The sequence below is a fragment of the Accipiter gentilis genome, chromosome 7, assembly GCF_929443795.1.
Source record: "Accipiter gentilis chromosome 7, bAccGen1.1, whole genome shotgun sequence".
Classification (NCBI taxonomy): Eukaryota; Metazoa; Chordata; class Aves; order Accipitriformes; family Accipitridae; genus Astur; species Astur gentilis.
This window is the reverse complement of record NC_064886.1, coordinates 3,570,522-3,584,466: the sequence shown is the minus strand read 5'-3', so window position 1 is coordinate 3,584,466 and position 13,945 is coordinate 3,570,522. Positions and strand designations below refer to the sequence as shown.

The window sequence follows — 13,945 nt, the reverse complement described above, 5'->3', positions numbered from 1 at the left end:
ACTGTGCTGCCGGTGGGACCTTCTTCCCCAAAAACGGCAGTGAAAATCCCACAGGTTAGTGGGTGAGATCACCAACACTCAAGGCAACCACAGCTTCTCCCCGGGTCTAAGCATCCCCAGCGGTGACACAGCTCGTGGATGGTGCCCAGGTCCAAAGCCTGCTCAATGCTGGGGTCACCAGAGAACTTTGGGAACGGGCAGGACGAGCATGCATCGGCGGTGGCACAGGGAGTGCTGCTCGCCCCATGGGTCCCTTCCAGGCACCCCGGTGTGAGCCCGGGTCCTCTGCGACACCAGAAACCCAGTGCAAAAGGATGGGCTTCTGGTTTCAGTTTGCCTGGGGACAGCTTGAACTCTGCATCTTAACCTCACGCTTTTAGCAGGTCACACTTCCCCACGGCATCTAGTCTGGGTTCCCCATCTTGGATGTCATTCCCCAGCCAATATCCCTCCCGGAGGACAGCTTTCTCCTGAGCTGCCTTCCATCTACAGTGACGTATCCTAATTCTTCACGCACATCGTTAAACATTGTATTTTCCCCTTAAAGCATGCAAGGCACTGCCTAGATTAGTTAGTGACGAGCACACAGGCTGCACCCCTCCTGTGGCAGCAGTGCAGAACAGCTCCTCTCCTCCAAAGCATCCTCAGGCACCTCCAGCTTTGGGTGCCCTCTCTAAGACACTGCAGAGTCCTAATTTTTCTCCCTCTGAAATCTGGGCACGTCTCAGCCCTGGTGCGCAGCTTTTGAACAGCCAAACATCAATGAATCCTGGTGTTCCCTTGATCCTCGGTGCCTAAAATCACCTTCTCTGAGCCCTTCCCCTCTGGGTACCAGTGCTGCCTTCCTGCTGGGAGGGCAAGGGGCTTTACTGGAGGGGGCAGCTCGGGAGATGGAGCCGGGGAACAGACCCCCTCCCTGCTCAGAGGTTTTCTGGCTCTGCCCCTCTGCCGCTAGAGCCAGCTGAGGATTTTAAGGTTTTCCTTTTAACGCCTGAACAACCTGTTTGAAAAGCAGAGCCCACATCTTTCCCAGCTGGCTCCCAGTTAGAGGAGATGGGAGAAATCTGTGGCCCACGTTTGGATCGGAAAGGGGCGTTCTGGATGTCCCCAAGCCACAAAGTCCATCACACGTGGTCCCCTGTTGCAGCTGCCTGCTGAGCTGTGAAACTCAGTGCTTGGTCCTCAGCAGCACGAGGGCATCGCTTCTCCGAGTGCCGCTGATCTCCGTGGATGCTGCTGATGCCAAGGGGTCCCAAGAAATCCCACCCCAGACCACGGCCGAAACCCCGGGCCAGACCAACTGAAGTGCTCAGCCCCGGCAGAATCAGCAGCATTTTTGTGGATTCAGGCTCAAATTAAGCTCATGTGAGAAAAACAATCCAGACACACAACCTGGAGAGATGCATCACCCCGGGAGGTCTGATGCCACAAGCAGATCTGAACATAGGGCTGCTCGTGGGGACATGAGGCAAAACGCAGAGCTCGCCGTGGCAGTGCAGAGATAGTTTTTTTTTTTTTTAAAGGTATGCGGTTCTCAAAAAGAAAAAAAAAAAAAGGGGAAAAAAAAAGGCCCTGTGTTTGCAGCCAACACGTGTAATCTGTTGCAGCCCTTGTCAGACAAAACAGTTTTGCCGTAAGACAGCGATTCCCAGAGGGGAAAGGGGCGAAGTGAAAATACTTTATCAGCTGCGTACATATGTAAAGCGGTACCCTGGTTGAAAAGCAAAGCCTCTTTCCCTTTGAAAGCCGGGAAGGGAGAGACGGGAGGCGATTGCCTGAGAGCGGGGACAGAAATGACACAGGCACAAAGCTGAACGCAGCAAACCCCAGGCCTCCCTCCTAAAATATGCTTATCTCCCTATCGCACCAAAATAACTACCTAGCTGTTGCAAATACGTATTAAACAAACAATTCCAAACAAACCTGAGATGCGACTCAGTTTGGAAAACTCTTAAAATATACATGTGGGTTTTAATGTACAGAAATTATCGTTTAACTCGGACATTTAGAGCAGGTTCTACCGCAGTCCCTGGGGTCAGCAGGGGAAGTGTCCATCTCCCCAGGTTCCTGTGCCACCAGGTTGGGTGGTTTTTGAGAAGGGTGGAATCGCATCCCTGCCTGGATTTAAGAAGTGATCCTCAGGCAGGAGCCGCCGGCAGACAAGGGCTCTTCCTCCCGCTCCGAATTCAAGGTCTGTTTAAAAGGCTGGGAATACCGAGACCTGGACACACGGCATAAATCAGCCCTTGGGTTCCCAGGACAAGTGGACTCCGCTGGCAACAAGTGTGTTGGCTGTCGTAGTCCCCAGCGGAGGCTTCTCCCTCTCCATCCATCAGCGAGAGACCTGAGAAAATGGAAAACAAAATTTATTGCCACGCAGCAGCTCCCTGCCACCGCTGGAGAGACGGTGAGGGGGACTCGAGCGTGGAACTGCCGGGCTCGGGGGGGACACGAAGTGCCCGGCTCCATCCCGGGCACGGCTGGCTAGTTCAGAGGGATGGAGAGCCTGGAGAGGGAACGAAATGCCGGGGCGCTTCCCGTGAATATGGATTCACACAGGCACGAGGGAGGTAAGAAACGGGATGGGGGGAGGAACCGGAGAAAAGAAAGGAGAGAAGGAGGAGAAGAAAGAGAAGGAGAAGAGGCGGCGGGGGGAGAGGGAAGGAGCACGCGCGCGTGCCCATCTGGGCGATGCATCACATTGAAATTGTCCCGCATTAAAAATTCACCAGCCAGTGAATTTTCAAGGGATTTGTAGTAATTAGATGACAAAATGCTGGCAAATCTCAGGCTTGCCAAAGATGTTACTCAGGGGTCAAAGACTCGACACTTTTGGCTGGGTAATTTGTAAGTGTCAATCACACTCAGCCATCAGAGAGAAAGGAGAGATCTAACGGCTGAATCCTAACGAAGTCCAAGGCTCCTGCCTGCCGTCCATCGCCCCCACCGCCCCCCTCCCGCCTCACGCAGCCGCACTCGCTGCCGGGCGCACGGGGCTCCAGCCACACCAGCTGAAACCACAGAGTGGGGTGGGTTTGGTTGTTTTTTTGGTTTTTTTTTAGATTTAAAAAAAAACACAACCAAACAACTTCCCAGTTTTCATTTTTTCAGCCCCAATTTCAGGTGGGAGGAGCGTCTGCTCTAGTTTGCAGCTGCCCGGGGGGGTGATGTGCCTGTCCCGTTTATCGGGGAGGGGAGGATGGTGAGCTGTGACTCGCCAGGGCAGCGATCGCCCGGCATCACTTCTTCTGACACGTGCTTAAAATTGCTCCTGGGACGGTCTGTCTTCCCGTTTCCCAGGGCTTGCTTAGCCCAGGCTGACACACACTGGGCTGGGTTCGGCTGAAAAATGAAATTAAAACAGCTCCTGCCTGCAATCTGCCTGTTTCTGCCTCCCCACCAGGTGTTACGGAGCCTTTGGAGCCACCGGCACCACCGCATGGGTTGTCTCTGCCTGCCTCAGCTCTGTCGAAATAACCTGGGTTAATTTAGACACCGGTGGGATGCTCCCAGAGCGGCTGGACGGGGCCGGGGGGGTCCCGCTTCGGGCCGAGCCGGCGGCGGCAGCTCGTGCCGCACACCCACCCGGAGCCTGGGGGAGAAAAGAAATTAAAAGGTTTTCTACTTCATCGGCTTAGAAATCAGACCACAAAACACAAAATTAAAGGTTTACCTAAAGCGTCACGAGAGATCTCTGCCCCGGCCCTATACAAAGTCTCGCGTGGGGCTTGGGCAGGGCTCAGAGGCTCGGCAGGAGGGATAAGGCTGAGCTTAAGCCTGGGCTTTGCTGCCCGGTTTCTCCAGGCAGGATGGACCCCACAAAGGCAGGGTACGGCCCCACGGGGACGGCTGCCCGGAGACTTAGTGTATGGCCAGGACAGAGATCTCTCGTGGCGCTTTGGATGAAGCTTTATTTTGCATTTTGTGGTCTGATTTCTAAGCTGATGAAGTAGAAAACCTTTGGACTGATCAGAGGGCAGCACCCAAGCACTTTTCCAGCCCCGTCGGCATCAGCGGGATGGCTGCTAACACAAAAAACTCCAAAAAGATTTTAGGTCACCAAACACGGGAGAGGCAGGAGCACGATTTTCTCTCTGTCTCTCGTGGCTTATAAAGCTGTCCTCATTACACCTGCTAAATCCCACCTCCAGTTTTGGGCTGTGAGGGACAGTTTAAGCTGTAGGGAAGGGATGGAGGGACATGGCGGGGGGGCTCCGGCCACCAGCTCTGCAGCTGCTGGGGCATCGAGAACATCCATCGTACCCCAAGGAAAAACACTCTGCACACCCCAAAACTCCCTTCCAATGCACTTAAATAAGCCAAGTCACAGGGGGGGGGGAGGAAAAAAAAAAAAAAAAAAAAAAAGAGATTTGTTTGCTCCATACCACCCAGCGTGCTAAATTTTGTGAGCGTCCTCAATCCAGCGGCGCAGGGAGGGGAGAGGTGGCGAGGGAGAGCGGAAGGACAGGAGGAAAATCGCCTTTGGCCAGAGTTGCTGTGGTTTATTTCGAATCCACTGCAATTCCTTGCTGTAGGACAGCGGGACTGTAATATCTGGTAACTCAGCCGAGCGGCAGCGTGGTGCTCTCCAGCCATTGCGCTGCCCTATATAAGGGAGCTAAGGGGACTGTAAAAGTGGCTATAGGTTTCTCCTCAATTTAAAAAGTCATTTAGCAGCTGCAAAAAACCGCCTGGCAACAGCCGGCCCTCGGAGGGGCAGCCTTCTTTCAGCTACTCATCAGCTGCATTTTGAGCTTCTATGCTGCGTATTTAAATAGCCCGAATCACGCAGCGAGATCTGCAGAGGTGCTTTTCCGTTTTTGTCTTTCTCTTAACTTTATCTAACATCGTCTTAAGACGCTGCTACAGGAGGATTCGTTGGGAAGCAGCAGCTGATCTGCTGTAGGGAAGGACTCTGCGACCTCCCGAGCGCCTGTCGCTGCTGCTCCGTCCGGCATCGAGCACTTGGGAGCCATCTCCCTCGAGCAGCGGGTGCCCGTGGGGCAGCACCTCCTCCTCTTCCTCGCCTGCTGCCGGCAGATGAAGACCAACAGCCCACCTCACCGCGCCTGAACGCAGCTCCTACCGCTGCCTCGCTCGCTCTCGCAGGGGAAAATTAACCAGCAGACGAAGCAAAATCTGAATTTTGGTGGAATGAACACAAAGAAAACTGGTTTTTTACCCAAGATCACCTCTCCTGACACACGCTACAGGCCTCCCTCTTATTTTCCTACACTTATTCCCCTTGCTAGGTAGCACGTTCTGCAATCGCTGTCCGAGCAGCTTTGCTAAGCCCTGAGCTGGGGATGTCACGCGTGGGGACGTGATGACGCCGGCCCCGTACCCTCCGGTCCACGCGGGCTGGGACGCACGGACCGGGCACGCCGATGCCCATCAGCCCAGCACGGTCCTGGGGCTGGAAGAAAGAGCTGAGCCTAATTACGTGGCGCTAATTATGGACCATGGAATGTAGGGATCTGTGCCGCGGCAGGTCCGAGCCTGGCTTCCCCACGGCAGGGGAGGTCGGATGCCGTCCCTTCTCCGGGGTCCTTCCCCGTCGCTGCTCTCCCCACTCTGGCGCTGGCATCGCTTTCCGTATTTCACCAATTCAGGTCACACCGTGCAGACACCCGCCTCAGCCAACGTCTGCTCATATTCTCTCTGCCTCTCTTCCTAGCTCCAGTTTGGGGTGAAAGCCTCCCTTATTAGCCAATTTGGATACCTATTTACTGTGAATTACTGAGCCTGATTATTATTCATGAATGGCTAAGTCTGAAATCTCAAGCCCTGCCATGCAATTTCTCTCCCTCTCCAATGCATATATTTAGGAAAACAAGAGGCAGCGCGTCTCAGTCACACGCAGCCACGCTCCGGGGTTGGAAAGCCGCACGCTGCCTCCTCGCTCTCCTGTTTTATTTCCCGGTGAGGAAAGCGGTGGGGGAAGCTGGAAGGCGGTGGTGCCGCCGAACGCCAGTCACGGCGCGACCCGGGGTAAGGTCCAGCCATGCTGTAATATTACAGAGAAGCTCATGCTCCCCAAAATCTCCAGCCAGCACCCCAGCCAACCGTCCCCGCAGGTGGCTGCAGCCCGGGGCAATGCCACTTTGTTGCCGTCCCCTTCCACGATGGGGTCCAGCTACTGGGAGTCACCTTGGCTGGGGCTGAACGCGGTTGATCCGTGGCAATCAGCTACCCAGTGGCGACTCGTCCAATCCCTCAGACACGGTCAGAATATTTTAATGCTGGCTGCAGGGAAGGTAAAGGAGTTTTCCGTGCGAGGCGGAGAAATGATGGGGCGGCAGCAGCAGCATCCCTTGGCTAATCCTCCGGCAAGGGAGAGGCGAACAAGGTTTGCAACTGCAAAGGGCTGGTGAAAGGAGGAAGGGAGACGATTAGGAGCTGAAGAAAAGCAAACCCCGACTGCCAGTTAAAACAGGAGTTTGCAGCACACCTGCACAGCCGGCAGGCAGCCGGGCTGCTCCCGGCGGGGATGCGGGAATGGGCACGGCGTGCAGCTGCTTCCACCTGTAGATCTGCACCATGCTTTGAAAACGGGGAAACCGAGGCAGCCAGGGAAGGTGTCCGCGGGAAAGCATCGCTCCACCAGCCTGCCTTCACACTGCTGCTTCCATCTCAAGGGAGCAGCAACCGAACGCTGGGGTTTTTTTAAAAAGCCCAAACCCCTGCTGCGTGTTTCCTGCCACATCTTGCTCAGGAAGACGACTTCAAGCATGCACAGACACCGCACTTACTGCCTCTGTGAGCAGACGAGCAAAGCTGGTAGAGTTACCGGGGAGAAGGGGATGGCTGCCAACGCCAACAGCCAGACAGAAAGGCTTGAGATCCCAGAGCTCCTGCCTGGACCTGGCAGCTGGGCTGGAAAACAGCAAGAAAAACGCCGGGGGACGCGAGCGTTTTCTGCAGCCCTGGCAAAGGGCTGGTGAACGGCATCGACGGTGCTTGCTGAGAAGACACAGGCTTGCTTGGCCCTTCAGCGCTTCCCAGAGCCCGGCTCCGTGGGGGACACTCGGGAGGAAGACTTCGCAAAGGCATGACAGGACTAAAGGGATGAGAAGAGCCGAAATTCGTGATCCAACGCTGGTAGGCAGGACCAGCGCGACGGCAATGAAAAGAAAACACCCGCGGCCGGGCAGAGGGATGGGGACACGTTGCAAGCGGCAGCAGTTCAAGCTCGCAGCTCAGGAAAACACCAGCCCGCGGAGCGGAATGCTACCTGCCCGCCCGTGCCTGCACCGAGTCCCCCGCCTCCTATCCGTGGGACGGCGAGAAAAACAACAGGGATGGCGGTCGAGAGTTTTTCCAAAGGCGATGAGTAACTTTGAGCCATCGAAGAGGGCACCGGCACACAGCCAGGCTCCGAGAGCAGCGGGAAGCATCGCTCGGCAGAGACACCCAGCCCTGGAAGCAGAGGGACTCGCAGAGCCCCGGCCCGTTGGGATATCCATCCTCTCTGCGTTGACTTGCTTGCTGTCCCCTTAAGTAGATAACAGCCCACACAGGCCTCTGGCAACAGGCAGCAATAAAGTAAAGCTAGTTTTACATTAAAAGCCGTTAACCCTCTAATTCAGTAAAAAGGCTGCATTTGAATAATATCCTAATCCAATTCCAGAGCCGGCCCTGGGGAGCGGGGATACGGCGGGTGCCTGGGGAACAGCCGCAGCCGGCACGGCTCCCGCTGCCGTCCAGCTCGCCGGGGTCTCGCCCCGGACAAAACCACCACAACTTGGCAAAAGCCCGGAGAGAAACCCCCGGAGCTCATCTTCTGGAGCCTGAAAGAACCCGTGCAGCCCCCGGGATCTCGTTCCCAGAGCGCTGCATGATGACCCGGGTAGGTACAGAGGCTTGGCGCGGGCTGCTCGTTCCCCTCTTGCCATCGGCACAGCCTGGATAGAAGGCACCCACCCCAAAAAGGACACCCAGAGCAGATAAGCGTCGCGCCCTAAAAGCGCCCAGATGCTCCCCAGGGAGCACGGGGCAGCTGAGGGGTGACCAGCACCCACGGTGACACCAGCACCCACGGTGACACCAGCCCTGCGGTGTCAAGAGCCATCAAAATGAGGGGACCGGGGCTACAGCTCATCATAGCCCAATTACAACAATTAGGGTGCAATCAGTTGTTATAGATACAACCCTTCTGACTAATAGTTTCCGCTGAAAGAAACTATTATTGCTCCCGAACAAAATAAGCGTATTGCGATGGTGTTCAGCTGGAGAGGTACCACCAAGGTTAAGGACCGGTGGGAGGCTATTTCCCAGGTTTAACTACATGGACAGTTAAGAGAGTTTGCATTATTTTATCATTAGGATTGTTTCAGACTGGGGGGAAAAAAAAAAAAAAAGGCAGCGGGGAGTGATGAATTTCCTGCAGACCTACTTAGGCATTCATTTTCATTCAGGGTAATTAGTAGGTATATGCTCGTTTTCAGAAAATTCCCGTTAAACCCTCTGTAATTTTAGGGGTGCAACGTGTGGGATTCTCAATACGTAACAAAGAAGTCGAGTCTTTGCTTGTGGAGTAGGAATTAACTCAAACTGTTCTCCAGAGCTGCGATCAGCACTTTCATAATTAATGTACGGGCATATATATATCTGTATACACATACACAGCCCACCCCCCCCCGCACACATCAAACAGATTTCCTTGATACCAAATTGCCTGAAAAATTAACCAATGTCAAACTGCTCAACAAGATAAGTATCATTAAGGGAAAAAGAAAATCTTCATTATATTTGAAGGTACGGAAAAAAAAAAATCCCTCATGAATGTTTTCTAGCCTGTTTCCAGACTGGGAAATAACATGTTTTAAAACATATCAAAGGGTTAAATTAATTTTCATTAAAATTTAAATTTAAGAAGGCTCCCTCTCTTCTTTCCTCCCTCCTCCCCCTTTGAACGTTTGACTGGCAACCATTTCATATTTCAATCTCGGCAGAACAAATTGAATTAGATGTTGAAACCAAACTCTGCTCTGTTCTCTAAAGCCTACATGCTCTGCTTGCGCTAATCCTTTTCGTCGCCGCTGCAGACCTCAGAGACGCTCAGCAAGAAACCTGCCCCGCCACAAAAGACAATGAAGGGAGAGGGGGGGAAAAAAAAAAAAAACAAGCCAGGAAAAAAAAAACCCCAACAAAAAAAAAACCCCACCAGGAAATTCCATCCCCAACCTGCAATGCCGCCGCAAAGCTTCACTTAAATCGTGTGCTGGGCGACACATGTGCCTGGAAGGGATCCTGCCCGGCTCCTCCATCCTCTGTCAGCTTGTGGTGAGCGCTGCCAGTCGGTCCTTCACCCCCAGGGTGCTAAAACCCCATTTCCCTGCGGCGGTCCCCATTTCAGCTGATCCCCTTAGCTCGTCACCGTTTCAGCTGATGCCCTTTGACAGCGCTGCTCCAACACCCGTGCCTCAGTTTACCTGTCTGCCGACCGCAAGCGCCTGCCTGGGCAGGGCAGATGCGGGAAGGGATGAGCATTTTACGCCGCAGCCCTGCAGAGGTCCCGAGGGGACACTTCTGAATTCTGGGGGGTCTGTCCCCCGAGCCCCACAGGAGGAAAGCCTAGCTTGGGGGGGGCTGGGAAGCCGCTCAAAGGCAGCAGAAGGGCTCTCGAGCTGCGGCACGGTTTGGGGGGGACTGGCACGGGACGTCACAGCTCTGGGCACTGAGCTGCAGCGCTCAGCCTCCTCCTGGGGGTCCGCACAAAGAGCTGGGGAGCTGGCGAGCCTCGAGCCCACCGGTGCTGAGCCCAGGGCCCCACAAGAGGACCGGTTTCGGGGAGGAGGTTTGCAGAGGAGCTAGGACAGGATGGATCCAAAAGCGCCAGGCTTGCCTGGGCTCCGAGCAATGCTGTCTCTCCTGCCCCTCCTGCACTGCTCCATCCCTCCGAGCTCCATCCCTCCCCAGCTCCATCCCTCCGAGCTCCATCCCTCCCCAGCTCCATCCCTGCCCACCTCCATCCCTGCCCAGCTCCATCCCTCCCCAGCTCCATCCCTGCCCAGCTCCATCCCTCCCCAGCTCCATCCCTGTCCACCTCCATCCCTGCCCAGCTCCATCCCTGCCCACCTCCATCCCTCCCCAGCTCCATCCCTGCCCAGCTCCATCCCTCCCCAGCTCCATCCCTCCCCAGCTCCATCCCTCCGAGCTCCATCCCTGCTCAGCTCCATCCCTGCCCAGCTCCATCCCTGCCCAGCTCCATCCTGGGGCTAGCTGCTGGAGAAGGTGTTAACAGCACGTACACCTGGAGGCATCCTTAAATCAGAGCTGCTCCAAGGGAACAAATGTTATCTCGAGGCCCCGGCACTTACTGCAGATGCACTGCATGAAGCAGGCAGTTATTTAACCCAACTCGGATTATTCCTGCCGTCACGTAAGCACCTTCCCTTTCATCAGGAGGGCCCCGGCGCTGTGCTTGTGCCCGGCGCTTGCAGCAGCCCGGGAAGGCAGATGTATTAGCAGGGTTATTGGTCGGCTCTAGGCCCAGATGCGCTCGCTATTCAGGCGGCCAGCGGTGTTGTGGGTTGAACAAAAGTCCGGTAATAAGTAAGGTTATGAGCATCCCACTGCTAGGTGTATTGGGTACCGCCTAGCAGCAATAGGCAGATATTGCCGAGAGGAAAACAGCCTCGCCGGCACTAATGTGCATCGCACACACAAACACACGCCGGCGAGCGCCGGGGCGGCTTCCCGGCACCGATACGCAGAGGACAACCCCAGCTTTTCTCCCCGCACGGTGGGCTCAGCGCCGCTTCGGATGCGTGCAGCACCCAGCCCTAGCGGCACCCTGAAAAGCAGGGGTCCCCCTGGGTCACTTGGATGAGATTTAGGAACCGGTGTCACTTCTGCGGCTGTAAAAATGGAAGCCGGAACGTGTCAAAAAATGGTCCCCTCGGCGGTGTCGAGCGAACGCAGCGCTGCTAGAGAAAGCGCCGCAGGGACTTTCTCGCCAGCGTGAAGGATTTGTCAACCCAGCGCCCCGAGCCACGTCCCCGCGGGCGCACACCAGCGCGACGCGCTTGTTTCTCTTGGCCCTGCGTGAGTTTCTCGGCCCAGGACGGGGTTTCATCACCATGGAGGTGGGTGGCCAGTCCCTCGGTGGATGGAAAAAGAGGGGCAGAGTGGAGTCCGAAGGGACCCAGGAGCCTCCCTGGTGTTTTTATTGCACTTCTCTGGATGCTGTGGCTGGTGAACAGGTTTCCTACCAGCAATCCAGGGGTTTCACCCTGGCCAAAAACACACACAAAGGAGATCCATGAGCCTGTCTCGCCTCTCTTGAGCCCACATAGGGTTTGCTGGGTGGTCTCAAAAGGAGGTGGGGGGCTGGCTGAACTGCACGGTGTTTGACCCCAGGGAGCTATTTAGTCCTGGCTCCCTCCTGCCAACCTCCGCCATCCCACGCTCTCCAGGCTCTAGAGAAGCGACTCCAAGAAGACACACGCCAAGAAGAAGCCATGCCAGCCAGGACTCGAGACGGCACAAATTAGACCTTGGGGTGCTTGCTGCCCTCAGAGGGAGCAAAGCCACAGAGACTGTGGGTGCCGGCAGGGAAAAGGCCTTTGCCAAACTATCCGTTTTGTGGTGGCAGCTGCAGGCTGGTCTCCAAACAGGCGCTTTTTTTTTTTTTTTTTTTTTTTTTGGCAGCCCATCTGTTCTCCCCCAACCACAGCGAGGGCCAATTCGCAACTCGGCAGCGATTTCTGCTGCAACAGCAATTCTGCCGGCTTCCCTTGTAGGAAAGCAAACACACGCACCGGGGAGCACACAGAAACACAAGCAGTGCACGCGTTCACTTCAACGCGGAGCCTAAACCGAGCCCAAATCTGGGCTGTACCCTCTGAGATTACGGCTACGAGCCTGCGGGGTGACAGGGAGGAGAGGCAGCGGGTGGGATCCCGGCTTGGAGGATGCTGAGCCTTTGCAATGCCACTTTCTTCTCCTTCTGGCACTGCCGACCCTGTGGCAGCCCAAGGCGTTTTAACCTTTATGGCCAGCTGTGCCCTGCCACAGCCCCACCGTCCCACTACCCACCTCATCGCACGGCAGGCGGCTGCTAGATGGCCTCGTCTTTGTTGCTCTCCTCCTCTTCCAGATGCTCCAGGATTTCATTCAAAACCTCCGATCGTTTTCTTTTCTTCGGGGAGTCTGTCCAGGCCCGGGTGGTAGCGAAGGGGATGCGGGAGAAGAAGAAAAGCAAAGATTACAACCCGTGTCCACGCATAACCTCTTCCAGCTCATCTCCTGCTACCTCCAGCCCCGCTCATCCCCCTCCCAGGTAAAGCCCCTCCACCATCATCTAGTTCTCCCCATCAGCCAGACCCTGGCAGGGCACCGTGGCCGGAGGGGTGACTCCGCACCTTCCACCCGTGCTTTGATTCACAGGCTTTGCTGGAAGCAAACGGCCCCAGCGTCCAAACAGGGCTCACTGGTGATGATGACCCTTCCCACTGACCCCAGTTCACCCATTCCCTGTCCAAAAGTGGTCGCCCGACCAATCTAGACACCAGCCTTGGTTCAAGAAGGCTCTTGGTGGGATGCAGACCCACCAGCATCCTTGCTGAGACAGAAGCCCAGCCTGCATCTCCCACCTGGGCTGGCAGTGGGTGAAGGCAAGAGGCTGGCTCTTCCCCAGCTCCTGGGGCAACCACATTCCTGCTTTGCTTCTCCTGCCCCGCACCGTCCTGTGACCCCCCCTCCAGCATCATCACACTCCCAAAACTGCTGTGGAGCGCGGCACCGTGCACGCATCCCTCTCCACGGATGCTACAGCCTGCGGGAGGGTGAGAAACACCCCCCCGGGGTTGCCAGCACCGGAGCGAGCATCCCAATCCCGCATCGCTGCCCGGTACCGGGGGTGACAAAGCCATTTGGTGCTGAGGCCGATGTCGGCATTGCTTCTTCTTCGCCGGGCAAGAAGTGCCCGCTCGGCAGGAGCTGTGGCACAGCCCCCTCTCCCCCCACTCGCTCCCCAGCCAGCGGCTCTCGCTTGCGAGCAGCACATGGAGAACAGCTGTTTAAATCCTGCTTTCAGACATCAAAAGCCTCGCTGGGTTTCTCAAACAAACAAACATACCATAGGACTAAAGAAAAGGTGTAAAATAAATAAATGGAACAAGCTGTGCATTTTCTTTTAGTATTACAGCTGCTGCGGGAGATAAACAACAAGTAAATGTCACAAAACATCAATACAGAAGAAATTAACCTGACAAAAGCTCACATCCCCCCCCTCCGCCTCCCCCCCCAACTCCCAACAATTTTGCATTTCTGGAGTTCCCATCTAATGATTTTATTTTTCAATTAATTCCTTGACAGCGCGCCAGAATCCGCCTCCCTCCCCACCGGGGGCTGCAGGGACGGGCAGGGGGACTGGGGTGCCAGCGGCCCCCGCTCTCCTCCCAGCGCCCACCCCGCCGAGCTTGGGGGAGCCGAGGGGGGCTGCAAGGTGCCAAGCCGGGACCCTCCGGCGGCTCTTCCCAGTTCAACCATCCAAAGACAGGAGGGACAACCCACCCCGGAGAAAGGTGCCAGCTCAGCGGTTCTCCCTCCCCTTTACTCTGCCCTCCTGGCTCCTGCTCGCCCGGCCAGCCTTGCGCTCAAGGCTCAAAAATGGCATCAAACATCATTTTGGCTCCCAAATCCATAGCAGGGATGAGTTTGTCCCCCGGCTGCCACCCCTTCCCCACCAGACTCCGATGTGCCCCACGCAGAGGCCATGGCCGAGGGTTGCGCGGCGGAGGGGATGCTGGATGCGGGGTGCTGGGTGCTAAGGGAGCATCCCCAAGCAGTGTGGTGCACCCAGAGGACCTGCCGGCGCGTGGGCAGGGGGCTGGCAGGGCAAACGGCCCCCACCGCGTGCTCCAGATTCACCGGCTCAGCCACAGCACCGTTGGGGAGCATCCCCCAACCCGCCTAACAAGGAGGAAAAAAGGGGGAA

General features: G+C 56.1%; 1 protein-coding gene across 1 annotated transcript in view; it reads right to left on the bottom strand.

The window, feature by feature from the left end:
• Positions 1-1,951: 1,951 nt before the first annotated feature.
• Positions 1,952-13,945, bottom strand: part of RBM19 (RNA binding motif protein 19) — a 70,391-nt gene continuing 58,397 nt past the window's right edge. The window contains exons 24-25 of the mRNA XM_049804615.1: positions 12,043-12,156; positions 1,952-2,344 (exon numbers count right to left, since the gene is read on the bottom strand). Of these exons, the coding sequence (XP_049660572.1) occupies positions 12,065-12,156 (92 nt within the window). The 3' untranslated portion in view covers positions 1,952-2,344; positions 12,043-12,064. The remainder of the gene's footprint in view (positions 2,345-12,042; positions 12,157-13,945) is intronic.